Below are 11,036 nucleotides of genomic sequence, written 5' to 3' on the forward strand. Positions count from 1 at the left end.
TGGAAACCCTATTTTGGTAACACTACATGTACATGGGCATAGATACATCCTACTATACAAAAAGGGAATGATCTTCTCTTCAGTAGCAGGAACAATCTCAAGGCATCACTGGACCATTCGGCAGACTCCTTCATGTAGGGTTGTTTTACATGAAAACTCAAAACCAAGTAGAAAAAATTTCAAAAATAGGCAGAGAAAAATGGAATGAAGAACAGGTCTTTGCAGTGGAATAAAATTGAAACAAAGTTAAAAAAAAAATTCCCATCTCACCAAAGAAAGACTACTTTTAAAATTGAACCATCTTAAACTTTTTTAAGTTGATGCATTTAGATGAATTTTGTGCCTGTTTCATAGCCTCCTGTACAGACTTTCTAGCAGCCAGCATTTATTTCTACAAGTGTGGCAAACGAAAGTTATCACACTATCTCCTGTACTTACAGGAGTCATGTGCGATTTCGGTTGTTCAAAAACATCTCAGAGTTTCTACGAGTGTTGCGAATGAAAGTATCACCCTATCTCCTGTACTTGCAGTAAATATGAGTCAATGTGTGATTTTTGTTGTGCAAAACATTTCTGCTATTACACTGTTGTCTTCCATTCAGACTTTCTAGCTGTCAGCATTTGTTTCTATGATATCATGAGTGTGGCGAATGAAAGTATCACCCCATCTCCTGAGTCTGTGTGTGTGCAAAAACATTTCAGCTATATGCTGATCTCTTCCATCATCTCCTCCTAACTGTCTTTCTCTGGAATCATGGGCACAGGAATCATGTAGCATTTATTTCTACGAGTGTTGTGAATGAAAGTATAACCCTATCTCCTGTACTTACAGCAATGTGTGATTTTCGTTGTGCAAAAACATCTCTGCTATACACTGTTCTCTTCCATCCTCTCCTCCAAACTGTCTTTTTCTGGAATCATCGGCATTTTCAGGCCGGACATGTGCGATCCGTTGGTGTCGTTCTTGTGCCCGGGGTTGAAGGGGACGAGCTCTGTCCCAGTGGTGGTCGTGGTGGTGGCGGCGAAGAAAGAGTGCGAGTGCGAGCCGCGGTGCTGGCTGTACCTCCCGCCGCGGTTTCGCTCCGCCTGGAAGTTCCGCCATTTTCTCTTGACCTGGCCGATGACCTGTGACCCAGGAAGAAGTAAAAAATGGGCAGCAAGAATTTGTAATCTTTCGACGAATATTTATAACGAAACACACAACAGAAAGTTAGCTAATATGATCTGGGGAGCTTTCGAGACACACTCTGTCTCTTCGTCAACCTGGTAAAAATCTTGTCACGTCTCTTATCATGTGACAAGAGACAGGCATATACAGGCATATACTGATGTATATAAAAGAATCAGAAATAAACTAAGTTATTTTTCTTTTGATGTCTTATATTTGCTGAGCTGACCGATCCTAGATACAATGTAAAACCATATAATCAAAAACTATTAAAAAAGTATTTTTGAAAAAGAAATAAGTTTCCATTTTGAGATCTACATGCATCCTGTTTGTGTTGAGAGATCATTATCTGGTCATTTATATACGAGAGGTAGTCCAGGATCGATTTGTCAGCTTCTAAACACAATCTTGCATTTCAAAGCAATTCTCGGATAACACTTGGTAAAGGATGTAAGATTCAACATTGTTAATCTTTGCATCATGTAGAACACATAAAAACATGATATTAGATGAACTATACATAATACATTATGTACATATGACTGTGTTCAATATGTATGCAACAATGTCCAGCCACTCAAATGATAAGCAAGCAATCACACACCACACATGATTCAGACGATTATAAATGATTAAAAATTATGTTTGTGGCACAGCCGAATATTGGGGCAAACAACTGGCGAAATGATATCAGCACCCATATTTCTGACAACCCATGAAATACAAATCTCGATGACATGAAGAAATGTCATCAAGATATGAAGGCATGGGGTGCCAAATAAAATGCAAAAGTAGTAAACAAACTGAACAAACTAAGGTACACAACACCAAATGCTATGAAGACTACTAAGGAATCGAAAAAAAAATTGACAATTTCTTCAAATTCTCTGCTTTTTAATTGTTCAGGTCTCTTGGCAAATCACAGCAAATGAAAAATTATTGGTATGATTTGTACATGATTGGAGGTGGAGAAAACACTCGGGAGTGATCACTGAAATCAGGGCGGAATTTACCCTGGAAGCCAAACTCGTTTTGGGCCCTCAGCCATTCCCTTAGGAAGCCAAGAGCCCTTCGCCCGCCTGTCTAAATTACCGCTGCGGGGGAGTCTAGCCCGGGGGAGCTTGCATTTGGCAGGGCGGCATAATACTCCCCACCACAACGGTAATTTAGATCGGCGGGCAAAGGGCTTCTGGCTGCCGAAGGAAACGGTTAGCGGCCCGTAAACTTGTCTGGCACCCAGGGTAGGCGGAATTATAAGAAAACACACACACAAAACACAAGGGGGAGGGGGGCGGGGAGTGGGAGGGGGGCAGAGGCTTCCAGGATCTGAGACTTACGGACTACACCACGGCTGTGTGACGGGTGGTCTTTTCGCCAGTTGTGTTGATTCCAAAGGGGTCATTTTTGGGGTACTTCTCTAGCACATTCAGATAAAACCACTTATACAGAACGTCCATTACCTCGCCGTTGAAGAAGCAGTAGATCAAGGCCACGAACAAACCCTAGAGGGGGGGGCAACAATTGTTAGAACATTCCTTAGAATTGCATCAATGAAGGCTGGACATCCAGTTAATGAGATACAGAAGGAAACGGTTACTGTTAATTCACTTTATGTTTGCAGTAGAGAAAGTTCGCGGTCTGAGAAAAATGGACGTGTTCGCAGGATATGTTCGCGGTGATGGCAGGTGCAGCAAAAAGAAAGTTGGCAAAATATTTGTTCTTGGTGATCAATGATAAGTTCGCAGTACAGAAAAAATTGCGATCTACAGTACTCAAGCAACTGAAAACTGTCAGACGTTTCAAGTAGCATCTAGTACTTCAGTCACTGACAAAAACTAGTTAGTGATACTTGAATCTATCCAGTTGCTACAGTAACTGTTTTCTTGTATATTCCTTGGAATTAATAGTAAAAAGCATTACAAAAATGATACTCTTTTTACACAACCAAGAGGTTTATTCAATTGGTCTTTTGGTGACCGTCTGTCACCTTCCTCAGGGCAGTTTTTACTATTTCAGATTGCATTATAGGTGCAAAATGACACGGTCCATATGGGTTCAACGTTCAAGGTCAGATAGCGAGGTCAAAGCAACCAATGTGCAATGGCTATCATATCAAAATGTATGCCACAGACAACTTACTTTTCAAAAAGCATAATGAGAATTGGCTGGTGCAATAGCTCAATTGGTAGAGTGCTCACTTTTAACCGGGAGGTCGTGAGTTCAAACCCCAGCCGGGCCATACCAAAGACTTTAAAAATGGTACACACTTCTTTCTCTGCTTAGCACTCATATCAGCACATATGAGAAAGAGTGTGGGAAGGTCAAACACACAGCACTACCAGAGGACCAGCCCCCTGCTGTAGTGCATTGCACAACTGTGTGTCGCCCAAGGGCTACAGAAATGGATATGGGCACCACCCTTATGCTCTGCAATTTTTTCTTTTTTTTAGAATTGGCCACCTCAGGTGGTACCAATATGTGAAATTTGGGTTTCTGGCCCATGTACTATTGCACACCACAGGTGCCACTGTGATAAGACTGTTGTACCTGATAATTCATCAGGACGGTGGAGGCGTAGTCGTAGATGACCTCGGCGGTGGTCCCGTCAGTCGGTCTGAAGGGAACCACGACAAACTGGACCCCCAGCAGAGGCACCAGGATCAGTGTGGCCCGCACGGCTTTCCTGGTAGGGAGAAAACAAACCTTGATCATGGATATAACATTCTAGTCAGTCTAAATTCTCATTTCTGGTTGTAAATGTCATTGTAACTTCAGGCCACTTTAATTTATTTTCTTATTTCTTGGACATTTAAAAATAAAAATGAGGCTGGGAGGAAAATCTTACTCTACATGGTCCTGTCCTTGGTGCTGAAAACCAATTCCTTAAACTGTGCATGCCAATATACAGACTTTCCCTTAGACATGGTCCTGTCCTTGATTACTGAAAACGCAGTACTGAAACTGTACATGCCAATATACAGACTTCCCCTTAGACATGGTCCTGTCCTTGGTACTGAAAACGCAGTACTGAAACTGTGCATGTCAATATACAGACTTTCCCTTAGACATGGTCCTGTCCTTGGTACTGAAAACGCAGTACTGAAACTGTGCATGCCAATATACAGATTTTCTTCTCAGACATGGTCCTGTCCTTGGTACTGAAAATCCTTTTCTGAAGCTGTGCATGCCAATATACAGACTCTTCCCTCAGACATGGTTCTGTCCATGGTACTGAAAACCCAGTCCTGAAACTGTGCATGACAATATACAGACTTTCCCTCTATCAGACATGGTCCTGTCCTTGGTACTGAAAACCCATTTCTGAAACTGTGCATGCCAATATACAGACTTTCCCTCTATCAGACATGGTCCTGTCCTTGGTACTGAAAACCCAATTCTGAAACTGTACATGCCAATATACAGACTTTCCCTATATCAGACATGGTCCTGTCCTTGGTACTGAAAACCCTTTCCTCAAACTGTGTATGACAATATACAGACTTTCCCTGTATCAAACATGGTCCTGTCCTTTGCACTGAAAACGCAGTACTGAAACTGTGCAGGCCAATATACAGACTTAGACATGGTCCTGTCCTTGGTACTGAAAACCCAATTCTGAAACTGTGCAGGCCAATATACAGATTTTCCTCTCAGATATGGTCCTTTCCTTGTACTGAAAACGCAGTACTGAAACTGTGCATGCCAATATACAGACTTTCCCTATATCAGACATGGTCCTGTCCTTGGTACTGAAAATCTATTCCTGAAACTGTGCATGCCAATATACAGACTTTCCCTGTATCAGACATGGTGCTGTCCTTGGTACTGAAAATGCAGTACTGAAACTGTGCATGACAATATACAGGCATTCCCTCTATCAGACAAGGTCCTGTCCTTGGTACTGAAAACCCAATTCTGAAACTGTGCATGCCAATATACAGACTCTCCCCTCAAGACTGTTTTGGAATTTTCATGCTATTCCATGCAGTTTAGCTGATTTTTTTCAACACAATATGTACTGTACAGTATCTACCTGTAGGAGTTAGTCTCAGGAGTGTTGGTGGCTCGTAGCTTGGTGATCAGCACACGGAGGATGTTCAACAGGAAGAACAGGTTCACCTGGAAGAAAAAATGTATCATCCTCACCACAATATTCTCCCATGTAGTAAAGAGACTTTTTTACACAACCAAGAGTTTTATTCAGCCGATGTTTCGGTGACTGTCTGTCACCTTCCTCAGGGCAATTCTGACTGGTTCACATTGCGCTGCAGCACAGGTGTTGCTGCTATAGATGCATTCCCAAATGTACAATATTTACATATCTTACGTATGCCCTGAGGATGGTGACAGATGGTCACTAAAATGTCGGCTGAATAAAAGACTTGGTTGTGTAAAAAGAGTCTCTTTACTCAGGCACTTACCAACCTGATGAAACTACATGTTTTCACGGATTCTCCCATGTAAACCTCCAATTCCTGCTGGCTCCAATGCCATTTTTTGACACCTCTGACCTCCTGTCATTCTGCCTGTCAATCTTTCCCACCCATGTCCTGTCATACTACTCTGTCCAGACACAAACCCACATCTCTGCAACCTATAACATTAATTTCATTAAGTAAAAATATCAGATCTCCCTATGACAACAAATCATAAGCCACCATGGAAATGAAACACAAAAAATCCAATAGCATAATTTAATATTAAATGTATACATTAGCATTCTTCAGTGTTATCTTCTGTGAATTGACATGTTTTTAAACCAGTATATGAATCAATATCATATATGAGTAATCATGATGAACTGGTGTTTACATTATCAGTTTTTCAAAAGCGATCAATAGTTTCCACACAATCTATTATCAACATTGTCAGAATCAGATTTTCAGATTCAGATTCAGCTTTATTCATATTGGCATGACATGTTAAAAGTTCAAAAAACATGAATTGAGCCAATATTTGACAACGTTTAAAATACACAGAGTGAATCGATAAAAACTACATTTAATAAAATTAAAAAGCGATTAAAAACACTTACACTGACACTATATATTATTTCCGGAAAGAACAAGTATTTATGCATAATTTACATATAGCTAGGAAACAGTAAGTTGTAACATGGAGTTGTAAAACTTTCATTCAAATCAAGCTTTATAACATTTGTTTAGCAGATCCCTATGTTAGCATGCTGTACATGTATAGGTGTTACTTACATCTTGAGATTTATTTCTAGCTCAACTCACTCAGGATACAGAGTTCATCCATGCATAGTGACAAGCACTCCCTTTATAAAACCCAGAAGTCCAGCTTAACCAAATGTTCTTCCATTAAGGCTGCCCCCTGGCCCAAATGACGTTCTGCCGTCCTGCCAAGGGGCTTAAAGCTAAATCATCGGCTTAGGTCAACCTAATCCTCTGGAGCAGTGCTTAACCTTCTTCACAGGGTTAAGAAATACCAGCAGGTGGTATAAGAACACCCCGGGGGGCCCTAAACCCCTTATCATGAGTCATCTATTTTCTTTAGATAAATCCTGGCTCTATTGAGAGTTGGAGGAAGCCTTAGATCTATCTAAAAATACTTGGTATTAGGTAAAGTAAATTTTATGGATGACGTCCGCGAGCGCATTGATTTTGGCCTGTTCCTAGGAAAAAAACAAGAAATTCCGCTTAACTATGACCAAAGAGTCACGACAGTGCCGCAAATAGGTTTGTACGGACCAAAGCTTATTAAGCATCAAGCAAGGAAATCATGACTTCCAATTAGGAATTCAGTTTGGTACATGCTGCCACATTTGAAGAAATTTGCTGATCGCTCCATCTATCTCCCCAAAGCACAAGACGACAACTGCTGTTCCACCTGATTTATTGCTGTTTTGATGATGAATAAAAGACTTCTTGCTTGTTTTACTATGTCACCTCATTCAATTTGTGTCCTAACATTTGTCATCTCTTAGTATATTTCTAATCTAGGCCTCTTGTTTTTTAGGGCCCTTCTTGTTTTTTTTTTCGCCCTCTCGCATTAGATTTAGGGTCTCCAAAGGACGTCATCCATAAAATTTACTTGGTGTGGCCTTATCCAAGCTATTAGGATGCAGTGGTTAAGGCATTGAAAAATCAATATACATTGTACATGCTTCAGGTTTCTTCACTTGCTGTCATTTAACATGGCAGTTGATGAGAAGATAGAACTGCATATTTTTGCAGTGTTCCTAATTTGTATGTGATCCTATGATAGTTATGTTTACCTTTGCAGAAGGAAACATATTCTTTTTGCTCTGCTTCTTCTTACTCTACTTCTCCAAACAAATAGGTCAATGACCTGAACCAGACATCTGTCACCATGGTAACTAGTGTTGGGTTACATCATGTTGCAATTTTATAGCAGGGGGGATTTAGACTCCTGTCACCATATATATGAATGTGTTTGTGTAAGAATCAACAGAGCTTCCCATATGTAAACTTTAAGGTAAACATTATGCATTTGCTTTGCAAATATTACATGTACCTTTCTAGTTCTTATTGGTCTTGCAAGACACTGGGTGTTGTGTACTAATTTGACACTTGTACCACATCTGATTTTCAAGTAGTGGAAGGAATGATAGAAATGTGCAATTTCTTCTGCTCAATTCCAGCTTAAAGTTATGGAACCTTGCAGAATGAAACTTGAACATATCCTGAGGTCAAACCAAAAGCAGGCAGATCAAGTGTACTTCCATGAACTGACTGCTTGATATACAGGATTTGAATCCAGCCAGTGAACCAGACCAAACTTGAGTGTTACAGAATCGTGAACAAAATCATAAACTGAAGAGCAAAGCAAATGCATAATGATTACCTTCCCATATGGTCTGCTCTGTTAATTCTTACTCAAACACATTCAGATAAAATTATACATTTGTATATGGTGACAGGAATCTAAATATTTGCTGCTATAAAACTGCAACATGATGTAACCCAACACTAGTTACCATGGTGATAGACTACCTGGTTCAGGTCATTGACCTTTTGTGTTTGGAAAAGACAAAACTGAGCAAAAACAATATCTTTTCCTTTGGTAAACATAAATATTGTTTAAGCAATCTAAAGCTTTTGAACAGGGATGGATTTTTAACTGATGACAAGGTTACAAGCTCTATCTACAATATATTATATAATACCCGGGCCGCGATAAAGTTCGATAACGGGTTCTGGACCGGGCCGTACCGTAAAGTATGGCCCGGTCCGGAACCCGTTATCGAACGCTTCCATGGCTTCCATAAAACGATTCGAATGCGTTTCGCCCTACCTGCTTGTGCCCCTTTCGAAAATTGGAATACAGAATCCGGACGTTGGAATTGATGTTGTTGCATTTTAGGGTTTAGTGGCACCAACTTTTGGCTCATCTTGCATTGAAAGGCGTGTTTTCTTGGGTGGGTATGACATAAATAAAATACAACACGGTGTATTCCGCATCGCCCTCGGTCCCGGCCCTCCCGCGAGTCGGATCGCCCTCCGGCCTGCGGCCGTCGGGCGATCCAACCCACGGTCGGGCCGATACCTAGGGCGATACGGAATACCCCGTGTTGTATTCTATATTTATACATTGTATGTGTAACTTATACTTACCAAGAGGGCAGCAATGATTGGTCCCTGGTTGACATACAACAGCTTGGTGCTAGCATTGATCCAGCACCTGAAATAAAGGGACAGTCCATTTTTTTTATTGCTTACATTCCATTCATCCATTTCTTTTCATTAAACTGCAATACTCATTGTATTTTTTAAACATAATAGCTTTGGTCAAGCCTTCAATTCACAAGAATTTAACTTCATAAGATGTGGCCAGGCTAGGGGAACTACAGTCAAACAATGTACACTAATCCTACAAATTGATTTGCCATTAGGCCACACCAATGTAATTTCTTGGTTAACGGATTTTTCTAGAAAAATAATGGAGCGGGCGGGTGAAAAAAATAAAAAATAAAAACAGGCCTATAGGCATCCTATTATGGCCCAAAATGGTACGATAGGAGACATGAAGTCAACACACCGGGCTGGTTCAAAATTTAAACAATGAATTTTGAACTTTTAATGATACCACTGCATTGAAAGATAGAATAACTGTAACAACTAGGAAGAAAAGGACTGTTTTCAAATGTTAAGGGCAAAATATGAGCATTTTGCAGTTGATGCTGAATTTTCATTTTTATTTGCAAATCAGAAAAAAATGAAGCGGACGAATCCGTTAACCAAGAAATTAAATTGGTGTGGCCTTATGTGTCAATGTTTTCTAGCTTGAAGGTGACTCTTCTGTTGTTCATAGAAGATGGGTAATGTTACAGAATGATTAAACAGTGGTGATTTGATTTGCACTCATTTGTTCCTTCTCAATACCACAATTATAATCAACATTTTTATATGGCCGCTTACAACAGAATACAAAATTCAAGCTAGCAACTTACTCCTTGTCATCAGCGTAGATGCTTCTGACCACAGTGTAGATGATAGTTGGAATGGCTGGGAAGCCTGTAAAGATAAAAATGTTAAGAGTTTTTAGTGTTTCAAACTTATTACAAACTTATTGTGTTTCAAACTTACTATAAGTGTTTCAAACTTACTATAAGTGTTTCAAACTTACTCAAACTTACTATAAGTGTTTTAAGCTTACTATAAGTGTTTCAAACTTATTATAAGTGTTTCAAACTTATTATAAGTGTTTCAAACTTACTATAAGTGTGTCAAACTTACTATAAGTGTTTCAAACTTACTATAAGTGTTTCAAACTTACTATAAGTTTTTCAAACTTATTGTAAGTGTTTCAAACTTATCATAAGTGTTTCAAACTTATCGTAAGTGTTTCAAACTTATCATAAGTGTTTCAAACTTATCGTAAGTGTTTCAAACTTATCATAAGTGTTTCAAACTTATTGTAAGTGTTTCAAACTTATCATAAGTGTTTCAAACTTATTGTAAGTGTTTCAAACTTATCATAAGTGTTTCAAACTTATCATAAGTGTTTCAAACTTATCATAAGTGTTTCAAACTTACTATAAGTGTTTCAAACTTACTATAAGTTTTTCAAACTTACTATATACGTTTTTCAAACTTACTATAAGTGTTTCAAACTTACTATAAGTGTTTCAAACTTACTATACATGTAAGTGTTTCAAACTTACTACAAATGTATAAGTGTTTCAAACTTACTATAAGTGTTTCAAACTTACTATAAGTGTTTTAAACTTACTATAAGTGTTTCAAACTTACTATACATGTAAGTGTTTCAAACTTACTACAAATGTATAAGTGTTTCAAACTTACTATAAGTGTTTCAAACTTACTATACATTGTAAGTGTTTCAAACTTACTATAAGTGTTTCAAACTTACTATAAGTGTTTCAAACTTTGCTTCAGTTTTATGTAAATCTCTGGTCCATATAAAACAATAATGTATTGTGGGTTTCCAGACAGATTTTGAATGTCGTACGTACCCCATCCTAGCAGGTAGTACCAGAGGAGGGATCCCTTCTCGGAGAAAACGGCCACCACGATGAGGGTGTGAAGGTAGATGCCCTCACACAACATCCAGAAGTAGTTACACCCCAGGGCATACTGAGTCAGCACATGGAGCACACGGCAAGATACCTGCAGAGACAATCAACAGGTGTTACACAATCAACAGTTCATCCAAAACCTAAACCTAAACCTGATCTAAACCCCTCACACAGCATCCAGAAGTAGTTACACCCCAGGGCATACTGAGTCAGCACATGGAGCACACGGCAAGACACCTGGAGAGGCAATCAACAGGTGTTACACAATCAACGAGTTCATCCAAAACCTAACCTAACTCTGTTCATCCAAAACCTACTCTAAACCTGATCTAAACCCCTCAC

At 39.4% G+C, this 11,036-nt stretch overlaps 1 protein-coding gene across 3 annotated transcripts in view; it reads right to left on the reverse strand.

The window, feature by feature from the left end:
- Positions 1-671: 671 nt before the first annotated feature.
- The window catches only part of LOC109486547 (calcitonin gene-related peptide type 1 receptor-like), a 67,575-nt gene continuing 57,210 nt past the window's right edge, over positions 672-11,036 (reverse strand). For 2 of the 3 annotated variants that reach the window (XM_019790385.1, XM_019790383.1), the window contains exons 9-15: positions 10,632-10,785; positions 9,606-9,669; positions 8,770-8,836; positions 5,202-5,287; positions 3,716-3,851; positions 2,629-2,670; positions 672-1,125 (exon numbers count right to left, since the gene is read on the reverse strand). In XM_019790385.1, the coding sequence (XP_019645944.1) occupies positions 868-1,125; positions 2,629-2,670; positions 3,716-3,851; positions 5,202-5,287; positions 8,770-8,836; positions 9,606-9,669; positions 10,632-10,785 (807 nt within the window). In that variant the 3' untranslated portion in view covers positions 672-867. Of the gene's footprint in view, positions 1,126-2,505; positions 2,671-3,715; positions 3,852-5,201; positions 5,288-8,769; positions 8,837-9,605; positions 9,670-10,631; positions 10,786-11,036 lie in introns of all 3 variants that reach the window. The other variant, XM_019790386.1, reaches the window with a different exon arrangement.

Source organism: Branchiostoma belcheri, unplaced genomic scaffold (genome assembly GCF_001625305.1).
Source record: "Branchiostoma belcheri isolate BF01 breed outbred unplaced genomic scaffold, Haploidv18h27 scaffold81, whole genome shotgun sequence".
Lineage (NCBI taxonomy): Eukaryota > Metazoa > Chordata > Leptocardii > Amphioxiformes > Branchiostomatidae > Branchiostoma > Branchiostoma belcheri.